The sequence below is a fragment of the Thalassophryne amazonica genome, chromosome 16 (assembly GCF_902500255.1).
Source record: "Thalassophryne amazonica chromosome 16, fThaAma1.1, whole genome shotgun sequence".
NCBI classification, from domain to species: domain Eukaryota; kingdom Metazoa; phylum Chordata; class Actinopteri; order Batrachoidiformes; family Batrachoididae; genus Thalassophryne; species Thalassophryne amazonica.
In genome coordinates this window covers 183,692-197,171 of record NC_047118.1, presented here as the reverse complement: position 1 = coordinate 197,171, position 13,480 = coordinate 183,692, and the positions used below count along the sequence as shown (strand labels likewise).

Here is a 13,480-nt window from a genome sequence, read left to right as displayed (position 1 = left end):
TGTGTTCCTTGCACTGATAAACGTGCTGGGCTCGTCTTTCAACAAACGTATTCCATCACAGCCCGCCGGTACTCAGAAAGAATACATGCTCTCATCTCATCAGATTAAAAGAGATGATAACAAGGTACAAGTCAGAGGATGGTGACCTTTAATGCACCACATCAATGGAGAAAAAAACCCACAAAACTAAACAAAAAACAACTTTGCATTTGTAATTCCCTGTAGACGTGTCTGCCACATACTGTTTGTCATGGCTACATTCATGTAACTGTCAGGTGGCAGGAAAGTTCCTAAGCATGATGCACGCTATGTGGTGCACGCTAAATACAGTACAGACCATCAAAACGTGTGTCTGGGGCTGGTCAGTACTACAACCGCACATCAGAAAAGGTTTGGACAATATGGAAAATGATCCTGATTTGACTTCGACTTCACTGCAGACATTCCATACTTTGTGTGGTCAATTTCATTTGCTGATAGACGCTCCTGCATTTAAGGGCTGAAACACATTTAAAAAAGATGTGATGACGTAATTTAGGGCTACTAATGAGGTAAAAATCTAATGATGTTATTTCTAACAGGTAATGATGATTGTAATCATGACATCTTATAAAAGCAGCACCCACAAAATCATCCATCCAATTTCTGTACCCACTTATCCCAAATGATAATGATTTAAGTTCTGATGTGAACCCACATGCAGAGAACAGAAAGGGCGAGGTCAAACAGCATTCTTTAATCAAAGCCAGTATTCAATTCCTTTCTGGAATTTCTCCAGACAGGAACCGTTTTTGTCAGGGACTGAGGTGGTGAGGCACAGTGGGTGGATGGACACCAATGCATGACTTTATCCAAAAAACTGGCCCAGGTCAATACACAAGAAGTCAATCAGTACAGGTGGAGGTACAGATGGTCCAGAGGCGAGGACCTGGTCGAACAACAAGCGAGGATCAGACACGGAGAAACAGGTTCACTGGTGCAGGCAGAGACGTGGTCAAAAACGGTGAGAGTCAAGCACAAAAAGACAGAGCAAAAACAAGACAAGGAAGGCTTAGAACGAGGGCAAGAGCACAAGGCATGAAGCACAATGAACAAGCAGTGAAACAGAGGAAAGCATGGACTTAAATACAACGGTTAGTCAGGGAGTGATGAGAAGCAGGTGCAGGGAAGAAGGTGTGGATGGATGAGACAGTGGAGTGACAGGTGAGCGTGTCAGAGCAAGCGAGGAAAAGTGGGTGACAAAACAAATGCGAAACAATAAGGAACTAATAATACCTAAAACACAAAATGTGCAGGAAACAATACACAAAAGAAAAAGCAGAAATAGAACAACAGAAAATTCAAGGATGGATCTAAACTAGAGGAGAAGTCAATAAGTGGCAGAAGTGTAACAGATAACTCAAGCCTAACGTGATCACACAGAATGACAAATAAAAAGCAAGAGAATAAACTAGAACAGAACTTGATGTGGCAGAAGCATCACAGATAATAAAATCAAAACTAAAGTGGAAGAAACAGAAAATAAACACTCAGGGTCGGGCTAGGGCCAAAACCTGACAGTTTTGTTCAGGCTCTTCCACAGAAGTGGGTGTGACAGACTTTCGAATGCCTTTATCAAGTCAACGAAGGTGAGGCCCAGCAGTTGGTGCTGCTCTCGACACTTTTCTTGCAATTGGTGGACAGTGACGATCATGTCTGTTGTCCCTCTTGATAGTTGGAAGCTCCTCTGGGTTTAAGACAGTTGTTGACAATTGGTGCAAGAACCTTTCCTGTGGTCGAGAGTAAGGAGATTCCACAATGGTTTCCACAGTCAAGCTTGTCTCCTTTCTGCTTGTAGACAGTGACAATCATTGAGTCTTTCAGATCTGTGTGTATTTCTTCTGGAGAAATTCTTCAAGCAAAAGTTCCAAACTCAAAAGCTGGCTTGGAGGTCACAAGAACAAAGTGTAGTTCAAAACCAGGAAGTCAAACCTGAAAAACAAGAACAAAGATAAGAGACAAACCAGGAAGCAGGAAAGCAGACTGGAGGTGATTATTTGGGGTACAGGTGCACAAATAACTGATGAACACAGCTGTGAAGGACAAAAAAGGAATAAAGTAAACCAAACAACAACAGGGAAGACCATGTCAAAGTAAAACAGGAAGTAGGGCAAATCTGAAAAAAACCTCTTTAATAAAACCAAAGCCGGACATTCAGAGAAAAAAAAAAAAAACTTCAGTAAGACTGAACCAGATACACATTTAAATATAAAGCAGAACTAAAATACTAAATAGGCACAAAGAAAAAAAAAAAGCAATAACTACAAGAACATGGAACAGAAACTTAACTAAAACTGGAATGAAAATAAATGCAAAACTGAGAACAAACCTGCATGTCTTTGGGAAAAGCTGAAACGCCACACAGAAAGAACCAGGTGGGAAGAGAACCTGGAACATTCTCACTATAAGGTACCAGTGCTAACCACTAAGCCACCGTGTCACTCCAGCACTAAAGCAACATCACACAAAGTCTTGGAGGAACAAAAAATTGTCAGAACACCTGTAGTTTATCAACAAATGAATGAGAAAATTATTAAAAGTTTAAAAACCATGTTCCTCAAAGAATGATTGGATATGATTCACATATTTCTCCATTTACTGCTCAGAAAATCATCAAATGATTCAAGGAATCTGGAGGAATTTCAGGGAGTAAAGGACAATCGCACAAGTCAAAGCTTTGCACAAGTGATCTCAGATCCCTCAGATGAAACAGCATCAAGAACTATCATTCTAATCCAATTACATTTTTTCCGCAAGTCTGACTGGTTAGTCGTGTGAGATTTCAGACCATAAAATATCGCGTGGACAGCGGCAAAATATTAAAACAGTTTCAGATTTGATGTGTTACTTTGCCCTTGACCGGGTATTAGTGACAACGATGCCGAAATGGATTAATTTAAACTCTATATGAAAGGATTGATGTGGATTCTGCTCACAGATTTTCCAGGATAGCATGAAGATGCTGTTGCCACGGTAAGCTTTGACGAGTCAACCACACCCTTTGTCTGCATAACAGTTTTATCAAACTACTTTATTATGCGGATTAAGATGTAGCCTTCAGTGGTGGACACGGATCTGTGCAAACGTTGGAATTGGATCAGAATGGGAATAACCTGTTTGTATCTGATGATTTGCGGACGTTAATGCTGGATTACGGTCGCAAATTTGCAACTGTAATGCAGCATTGACATTAACATTAGCATTAACATCACTTTGAGCAGATGGGATCAGTTAATCAGTGAAACCACCTGGTGGAGTGGGCGGTCACAAAGAAAACCTGCACCCTCTCTTTCCAATCTGGAAGGAGCTGAATACCCATGGTCTACTGGTGAAGCATTGGACTTCAAACCACAGGATCCTCGCTCCTCAATCCCCCAGTTGCTCCCGGTGTGTAGTGGGCATCTTACATGGCAGCACCCTGACATCGGTGTGTGAGTGTGAATGTGAGGCATAACTGTAAAATGTTTTGAGCTTCTGATGCAGATAGGAAAGCGCTGTATACCGTATTTCCTTAATTAAACGCCTGATATTAAATATGGCCTGCCTCATTTAATTGCTGGGTCAAAACCGTCAGAAAAAATAAGCGCTGGTCTTGTTTAAAAGCTCGGTCATTCTCTTAGCAACCAGATGTCTCTACCTGGCAGAATGTCCATGTGAGCAGTTGTAGGCGTCGCTTCTTTAAATTAGTCTTTATGTACAATTTTTAGGTTCTGGTGTGATGAAAAAAAATTGTGTTATATGTATATTAAAAAGGGTTATATTTGATTGAGTCACTCTTTTTTCTAAGTCCGCTGCAAAGTGGTACCTTAAAATCCTAAGATGAAACGGCATGCCATAGTGTCAGCTGCAGAGGAATGATGGTAGGTGGCACACTGGTATGGTTTTGATTTAGCACTGTATTGATTTCTTACCATCCCATTATCAGATATTGAGAACGTCGACCTAGACGCTACATGACTGATGTAAAATGGTTGTCGTTGGTTCGCGACACCCAGGGACCTGAGTGAAACTTATAAATTACAGAGCAGGCAGCAAGCAGCAGTTAGTTAATACTCGCCTGCCTTGTTTAGGCAGTTTGAAAAAAATAAACGCCCGGGTCATTAATCATGGAAATAAGGGTAAATACAGTCCATTCATCGTTTTGCTGTTGTGATATCAAAATCTCATAATACAGTTGAAGCTGCATTGATATTTTTGTTCAGTGCAGATTATTGATGCTGGAATCAGGTCCACACAGGTACACGTCTGACAGTCAAGTCCAGGAAGTCACTGACAGCCTGGTCTTAGTTTTGATCCAAGACACTCTGATTACTTGTTCAGCTTATAAAATGCTGCATTTAGGGCATCCATTGCCAACAAAGGCCTCTAAGGCACTGGTTTCCACAGCCCTAACCAATGCCCAGCTCAGGCAAGCATTGGACAGTGTAGTGGATTGTCATTGTGACAATCCCTTGGTGGTGAGGAGGATGGTCTCTTGTTCGATTCCCAGACAGGATGGTGGACCCAGAGATAACTGAACAGGCCCAGTCTTGATGAGCACCATTTCTGACAGACGCTGCACATGGTTGCTGTGAGTAGCTTCTGCTTATGGTGATCTTGCCCTCTTTCCTTCCTCCTTTGCCTCTTTTCAAAGACGACCACTCCCATGTGGATCATTGCTCCCCAGCTGTCTCAGTCACTCTCTTGTTCTTCTCAGGTCTTCCAGGTGATGGAGCAGCTCTTGAGGTTGTGTTTCAGGAAGTCTGTGTAGCATTTCTTGTGCCCTTCTCTGGACCATTTGCTGCACTAGGAGTAGAAGATTTGCTTGTCAAGTCCACCTAAGCTGGTTCTTGATGATGTTGTGTGGCTTCAGCCAAGAGACTGATGTTAATACAGTCGTCTTTTCACTCGATGTGGAGGATACTCCTCAGGCAGCATTGGTGGAATCACTTGACGGTCTTCATTGTCAGATTATAGTCAGGTCCAGGTCTCAGTTCCATACAGCAGGTTTGGCATGATGGGGATTTTTGTCTCGTGCCAGAGGTCTCTGTTGTTAAAAACACTGATGCAAAGGCAGTTCATACACACGAGTTGGTGTTGGATCTCTTTGTCAATGTCGGCATTTGATGGCACTTGGTTTCCCAGGTTTGGAATGTGGGTCACTTTTTCCAAAACATGTCCATGGTGTTTCACAGCAGGAAGCCTTGGACTGACCATTTTGGGTGGAGGCTGATACAGGATCTGTGTCTCCTTCAGGTTGATGTAAAGATCACGCTTCGTGTAGGCTTCATAAAAGGTTTCAAGGATTTTCTTCCATGAAGGATGGCATGCTACTGTTGTTGGAATACTGGAAGTCCAGGAGAGAAGTGATGGTGATTTTCTTCTTGGCTCTCAGTACAGGATGTCATTTAATGGTGGCACCTTGTCCTTGATAATGAAGAGTGTTGGAGCGATGATGCAGCTCTATTTTACTCTTGACTGAACATTGACAACTTCAGTTTTTGTTCCATTTAACAGAACTGTGGTGAACATATCATCATAGAGAAGACGTAGGATCTTGATGAATTTCTCCGGATAGGCAGTTTTGCTCAGGGCCTTCCACAGAAGTGGGTGTGAGAGACTGTTGAATGCCTTTGTCAACAAAGGTGAGGCAAAGCAGTTGGTGCTGCTCTTGACACTTTTCTTGCAATTGGTGGACAGTGATGATCATGTCTGTTGTCCCTCTTGATGGTTGGAAGCTCCTCTGGGTTTCAGGAAGAATGTTTTCTGCTGGTGCTTTCAGACAGTTGTTGACAATTGGTGCAAGAACCTTTCCTGTGGTCGAGAGTAAGGAGATTCCACAATGGTTTCCACAGTCAAGCTTGTCTCCTTTCTGCTTGTAGACAGTGACAATCATTGAGTCTTTCAGATCTGTGTGTATTTCTTCTGGAAAATACAGAATTTATCTCTAACAAATGCCAGTATTTACTTATATTGTCCAGTTACTTGCTGGCTCTTAATTTGGAGAAAAATGGCTTTTACTGGTAAATGCATAATGTGATATTTTTGTTCAACCTCTTGAATTAAGCCAAAATGTTTATTCTACAAGTGCATCTTCATTGTCTCACTGCTCCACCATCATTACCAACTTTTAGAATTGCTTTATCCTGCTGTTTATTTGGCAAAGTAAATGAAATTCCATTCTGCTTCTCCCTGCGTAAATACAAATTTTGAAACAGGACAAACTGGTTCTTCACAGTATGGGTCATGGATAAATTATGATCTGTTATATCCCGTAAAACACACCTACGTCCTTTTTTTGTATTTGTCAGACAAAAAAATATTGAACTCCTTGTATATCAAGCTGAGTGTACCACCACAAGTACCTGATTTAACACAGGTGGCTTTAGGGATAGGAGTTGGACTACTAATATGTAGACTGGGGTTTGATTGTCCTTGGACAACACAAGACATGTGCATCGTCCCAGTTGATGTCTGCTAAACTCTATTCTTAAGATCTAAATTTGGGTATAACTTTGGTTGACATGATGATCGTTCACAACATCCATTTTACCCTGGTACAGTTATGGGAGGATCCTGGTTTGACCACATCAGAGAGTGGCACGCTGAAAGACAAGAGTACAACATCCTATTCCTGACCTACGAGGACATGAACTTGGTAAAACTGTTTTCTTTGACTGCTGAATGATATAGAATGATTTGTATTGACATTGTACATTGCATCAAACAAATGAATCATTTGTACCAAGAGACCAGAATGTTCCCTCTGGTCTGCTACAGTACTATTCAGTCTTTTGTCATTACCCATAATCAATCAATTCAATCAATTTTTTTTTTATATAGCGCCAAATCACAACAAACAGTTGCCCCAAGGCGCTTTATATTGTAAGGCAAGGCCATACAATAATGATGTAAAACCCCAACGGTCAAAACGACCCCCTGTGAGCAAGCACTTGGCTACAGTGGGAAGGAAAAACTCCCTTTTAACAGGAAGAAACCTCCAGCAGAACCAGGCTCAGGGAGGGGCAGTCTTCTGCTGGGACTGGTTGGGGCTGAGGGAGAGAACCAGGAAAAAGACATGCTGTGGAGGGGAGCAGAGATCGATCACTAATGATTAAATGCAGAGTGGTGCATACAGAGCAAAAAGAGAAAGAAACAGTGCATCATGGGAACCCCCCAGCAGTCTACGTCTATAGCAGCATAACTAAGGGATGGTTCAGGGTCACCTGATCCAGCCCTAACTATAAGCTTTAGCAAAAAGGAAAGTTTTAAGCCTAATCTTAAAAGTAGAGAGGGTGTCTGTCTCCCTGATCTGAATTGGGAGCTGGTTCCACAGGAGAGGAGCCTGAAAGCTGAAGGCTCTGCCTCCCATTCTACTCTTACAAACCCTAGGAACTACAAGTAAGCCTGCAGTCTGAGAGCGAAGCGCTCTATTGGGGTGATATGGTACTACGAGGTCCCTAAGATAAGATGGGACCTGATTATTCAAAACCTTATAAGTAAGAAGAAGAATTTTAAATTCTATTCTAGAATTAACAGGAAGCCAATGAAGAGAGGCCAATATGGGTGAGATATGCTCTCTCCTTCTAGTCCCCGTCAGCACTCTAGCTGCAGCATTTTGAATTAACTGAAGGCTTTTTAGGGAACTTTTAGGACAACCTGATAATAATGAATTACAATAGTCCAGCCTAGAGGAAATAAATGCATGAATTAGTTTTTCAGCATCACTCTGAGACAAGACCTTTCTGATTTTAGAGATATTGCGTAAATGCAAAAAAGCAGTCCTACATATTTGTTTAATATGCGCTTTGAATGACATATCCTGATCAAAAATGACTCCAAGATTTCTCACAGTATTACTAGAGGTCAGGGTAATGCCATCCAGAGTAAGGATCTGGTTAGACACCATGTTTCTAAGATTTGTGGGGCCAAGAACAATAACTTCAGTTTTATCTGAGTTTAAAAGCAGGAAATTAGAGGTCAACCATGTCTTTATGTCTGTAAGACAATCCTGCAGTTTAGCTAATTGGTGTGTGTCCTCTGGCTTCATGGATAGATAAAGCTGGGTATCATCTGCGTAACAATGAAAATTTAAGCAATACCGTCTAATAATACTGCCTAAGGGAAGCATATATAAAGTGAATAAAATTGGTCCTAGCACAGAACCTTGTGGAACTCCATAATTAACTTTAGTCTGTGAAGAAGATTCCCCATTTACATGAACAAATTGTAATCTATTAGACAAATATGATTCAAACCACCGCAGCGCAGTGCCTTTAATACCTATGGCATGCTCTAATCTCTGTAATAAAATTTTATGGTCAACAGTATCAAAAGCAGCACTGAGGTCTAACAGAACAAGCACAGAGATGAGTCCACTGTCCGAGGCCATAAGAAGATCATTTGTAACCTTCACTAATGCTGTTTCTGTACTATGATGAATTCTAAAACCTGACTGAAACTCTTCAAATAGACCATTCCTCTGCAGATGATCAGTTAGCTGTTTTACAACTACCCTTTCAAGAATTTTTGAGAGAAAAGGAAGGTTGGAGATTGGCCTATAATTAGCTAAGATAGCTGGGTCAAGTGATGGCTTTTTAAGTAATGGTTTAATTACTGCCACCTTAAAAGCCTGTGGTACATAGCCAACTAACAAAGATAGATTGATCATATTTAAGATCGAAGCATTAAATAATGGTAGGGCTTCCTTGAGCAGCCTGGTAGGAATGGGGTCTAATAAACATGTTGATGGTTTGGATGAAGTAACTAATGAAAATAACTCAGACAGAACAATCGGAGAGAAAGAGTCTAACCAAATACCGGCATCACTGAAAGCAGCCAAAGATAACGATACGTCTTTGGGATGGTTATGAGTAATTTTTTCTCTAATAGTTAAAATTTTGTTAGCAAAGAAAGTCATGAACTCATTACTAGTTAAAGATAATGGAATACTCAGCTCAATAGAGCTCTGACTCTTTGTCAGCCTGGCTACAGTGCTGAAAAGAAACCTGGGGTTGTTCTTATTTTCTTCAATTAGTGATGAGTAGAAAGATGTCCTAGCTTTACGGAGGGCTTTTTTATAGAGCAACAGACTCTTTTTCCAGGCTAAGTGAAGATCTTCTAAATTAGTGAGACGCCATTTCCTCTCCAACTTACGGGTTATCTGCTTTAAGCTACGAGTTTGAGAGTTATACCATGGAGTCAGACACTTCTGATTTAAAGCTCTCTTTTTCAGAGGAGCTACAGCATCCAAAGTTGTCTTCAATGAGGATGTAAAACTATTGACGAGATACTCTATCTCCCTTACAGAGTTTAGGTAGCTACTCTGCACTGTGTTGTTATATGGCATTAGAGAACATAAAGAAGGAATCATATCCTTAAACCTAGTTACAGCGCTTTCTGAAAGACTTCTAGTGTAATGAAACTTATTCCCTACTGCTGGGTAGTCCATCAGAGTAAATGTAAATGTTATTAAAAAATGATCAGACAGAAGGGAGTTTTCAGGGAATACTGTTAAGTCTTCTATTTCCATACCATAAGTCAGAACAAGATCTAAGATATGATTAAAGTGGTGGGTGGACTCATTTACTTTTTGAGCAAAGCCAATAGAGTCTAATAATAGATTAAATGCAGTGTTGAGGCTGTCATTCTCAGCATCTGTGTGGATGTTAAAATCGCCCACTATAATTATCTTATCTGAGCTAAGCACTAAGTCAGACAAAAGGTCTGAAAATTCACAGAGAAACTCACAGTAACGACCAGGTGGACGATAGATAATAACAAATAAAACTGGTTTTTGGGACTTCCAATTTGGATGGACAAGACTAAGAGACAAGCTTTCAAATGAATTAAAGCTCTGTCTGGGTTTTTGATTAATTAATAAGCTGGAATGGAAGATTGCTGCTAATCCACCGCCCCGGCCCGTGCTACGAGCATTCTGACAGTTAGTGTGACTCGGGGGTGTTGACTCATTTAAACTAACATATTCATCCTGCTGTAACCAGGTTTCTGTTAGGCAGAATAAATCAATATGTTGATCAATTATTATATCATTTACCAACAGGGACTTAGAAGAGAGAGACCTAATGTTTAATAGACCACATTTAACTGTTTTAGTCTGTGGTGCAGTAGAAGGTGCTATATTATTTTTTCTTTTTGAATTTTTATGCTTAAATAGATTTTTGCTGGTTATTGGTAGTCTGGGAGCAGGCACCGTCTCTACGGGGATGGGGTAATGAGGGGATGGCAGGGGGAGAGAAGCTGCAGAGAGGTGTGTAAGACTACAACTCTGCTTCCTGGTCCCAACCCTGGATAGTCACGGTTTGGAGGATTTAAGAAAATTAGCCAGATTTCTAGAAATGAGAGCTGCTCCATCCAAAGTGGGATGGATGCCGTCTCTCCTAACAAGACCAGGTTTTCCCCAGAAGCTTTGCCAATTATCTATGAAGCCCACCTCATTTTTTGGACACCACTCAGACAGCCAGCAATTCAAGGAGAACATGCGGCTAAACATGTCACTCCCGGTCTGATTGGGGAGGGGCCCAGAGAAAACTACAGAGTCCGACATTGTTTTTGCAAAGTTACACACCGATTTAATGTTAATTTTAGTGACCTCCGATTGGCGTAACCGGGTGTCATTACTGCCGACGTGAATTACAATCTTACCAAATTTACGCTTAGCCTTAACCAGCAGTTTCAAATTTCCTTCAATGTCGCCTGCTCTGGCCCCCGGAAGACAATTGACTATGGTTGCTGGTGTCGCTAACTTCACATTTCTCAAAACAGAGTCGCCAATAACCAGAGTTTGATCCTCGGCGGGTGTGTCGTCGAGTGGGGAAAAACGGTTAGAAATGTGAACGGGTTGGCGGTGTACACGGGGCTTCTGTTTAGGGCTACGCTTCCTCCTCACAGTCACCCAGTCAGCCTGCTTTCCCGGCTGCTCGGGATCTGCCAGAGGGGAACTAACGGCGGCTAAGCTACCTTGGTCCGCACCGACTACAGGGGCCTGGCTAGCTGTAGAATTTTCCACGGTGCGGAGCCGAGTCTCCAATTCGCCCAGCCTGGCCTCCAAAGCTACGAATAAGCTACACTTATTACAAGTACCATTACTGCTAAAGGAGGCCGAGGAATAACTAAACATTTCACACCCAGAGCAGAAAAGTGCGGGAGAGACAGGAGAAGCCGCCATGCTAAATCGGCTAAGAGCTAGTAGCTACGCTAAGCTAGCGGATTCCTAAAAACACGCAAAGTGAATAATGTGTAAATAATTTAGAGGTGATTCAGCAGAATGAGTGCTTTAGTTAAGGCACGTAAAGATTACACTGGGAAACAAATCGTAATCTAGATAACTAGATCAATCTAACTGCGCAGATTAAACAGCTAACAGATACAGAAAAACACCGCTGTGCTCCGGAACAGGAAGTGATACAATACCGCAGTGAGAGCCAACCACCAGTAGAGGCAAGCAAGAGGAATTCATAAGGCAAGGCCATATGGCAACACACTGGGGAATTCCCCTTTGGCTAACCTGGTAAAACCTTGGTCTCCGGTCCAAGGAATCTGGTGTTGGAACCCCACTGTGATATGCCACTCTATGCATTGCATTATGGGTAATGACAAAACACTGCATTTGGTCAACATGGTAGCAGGGCGGTCGATAAATGTCAAAAACAATGTTCATTTCAACACCCTTCTAAAAAATTTTTGAGAGGCATTTAAATTTTCTTTTGCCTTCTTTTATTTTTAATATTTTTTTTAGAATTTGAAGGCAACGGTGAATAAAATGTGCACTTTCTTGGGGAAAAACCTCAGTGAGGCGGCTATTGATCAAGTTGTTGAAAAATCACTGTTTGAAAATATGAAGAAAAACCCAAAAGCCAACTATGAGTGTGTCCCCAAGATCACAGTGAGGGGAAACTTTATGCGCAAAGGTGATGTTGCCATGTTCTATACACAGATATATTCATCAATTCAATTCAGTATTGATTTATGTACTTGCTAATTATTTATTTTACTGCTACAGGTAAGATTGGTGACTGGAAAAACACCTTCACTGTGGCCCAGAGTGAAAGATTTAATCAAATTCTTCAGGAGCGACTCGGTGACCTGGGCTTGACCTTCATCTGGGACTCGACAGAACAACCTTAATAAATGATATTTATTCATTTATTTTTTTTTGAGTTAGAAACCTGAAACTGAACATAACCTTAGAGAAATAAAAATTTTCACCATTATCTGTTACTACTACTCCCAAGTTGTAAATTATTAATTTGTAATGAAAAACATCCATTAAAATGCTGGCTAACGAGTGCCAGGACATCATATTTGTATGGAGCCTGTTCATTTTGGCTCCATACACTGTGTTCCACTGAGCAACTCCACTACCGTTTTGTAAAAATGTGTCTATTAGACTAATGATCAGATGACACCAGATCAAATTGTTTGTATGTGAGAAATTATGTTACGGTTCGTGCGTGAGTGGGAGACGAACCCAGAAGCAGGGAGCAGAGAGAAGATATTAATCACGGATTTATTACTCTGGAGCTGTTTGACAGATGAATTACAGAGTATCAATGTGCAAACTGTCTAGCCGCGTGGGGACCGGCCGCTCAGCGGTGGAACCAGCGGATCCGCAGTTCGGTCGATCCCGGTGGATGGATTAGAAGCCAGGTGGCCGCCCGCAGGCTGTTGACGCCGTCTGGGAAGGTTCACAAGGTCTCTGGCGAGGATGTAGTGCAGAGTCCAGCTTTATATACAGATGTTGATGAGATATGGAACAGGTGTGTCGATCAGCTTGCGGCACGCCATCTGTGCAGAGTAGAGGAGAAAAGCAGCAGCAGCAGCAGGCAGCCCACAACAAATTACTTGGTAATAAATTTGATTCAGATTCTTTTGGCAGGTAGACAGTTTTAGTGGACTTTGCCTTGACTGTAGTCTGTTTAGGTGTCACAAATACAATCTGGCAAAACTGTGCCGTCTTTCTGGGGTCTTTATTCTGGACAGAACAATTGGATTTCACATGGTATGAAATAAAAATAAAACAAGGATAAAGTACTGGGAGTTTGACTATGTGCTTGTTACAAAACAAGCAAACAAACAACAAACTGTTCGACTTTACTTGTGTGCTTTGAAATCTTCAAACACCTACTGCATTCTCTTAACAGAGTAAAAAACAATAACCTCGTAAATATAAACTACACTCAACAAAAATATAAATGCAACACTTTTGGTTTTGCTCCCATTTTGTATGAGATGAACTCAAAGATCTAAAACTTTTTCCACATATACAATATCACCATTTCTCTCAAATATTGTTCACAAACCAGTCTGAATCTGTGATAGTGAGCACTTCTCCTTTGCTGAGGTAATCCATCCCACCTCACAGGTGTGCCATATCAAGATGCTGATTAGACTCCATGATTAGTGCACAGGTGTGCCTTAGACTGCCCACAATAAAAGGCCA

The 13,480-nt window shown here is 41.4% G+C and overlaps 1 protein-coding gene across 1 annotated transcript in view; it reads left to right on the top strand.

Moving 5' to 3' along the window:
- LOC117528226 (amine sulfotransferase-like) overlaps nucleotides 1–12,480 on the top strand; it is a 52,334-nt gene extending 39,854 nt beyond the window's left edge. The window contains exons 4-6 of the mRNA XM_034190824.1: nucleotides 6,582–6,676; nucleotides 11,777–11,948; nucleotides 12,041–12,480. Coding sequence (XP_034046715.1) covers nucleotides 6,582–6,676; nucleotides 11,777–11,948; nucleotides 12,041–12,165 — 392 coding nt within the window. The 3' untranslated portion in view covers nucleotides 12,166–12,480. The remainder of the gene's footprint in view (nucleotides 1–6,581; nucleotides 6,677–11,776; nucleotides 11,949–12,040) is intronic.
- The last annotated feature ends 1,000 nt before the right edge of the window (nucleotides 12,481–13,480 follow it).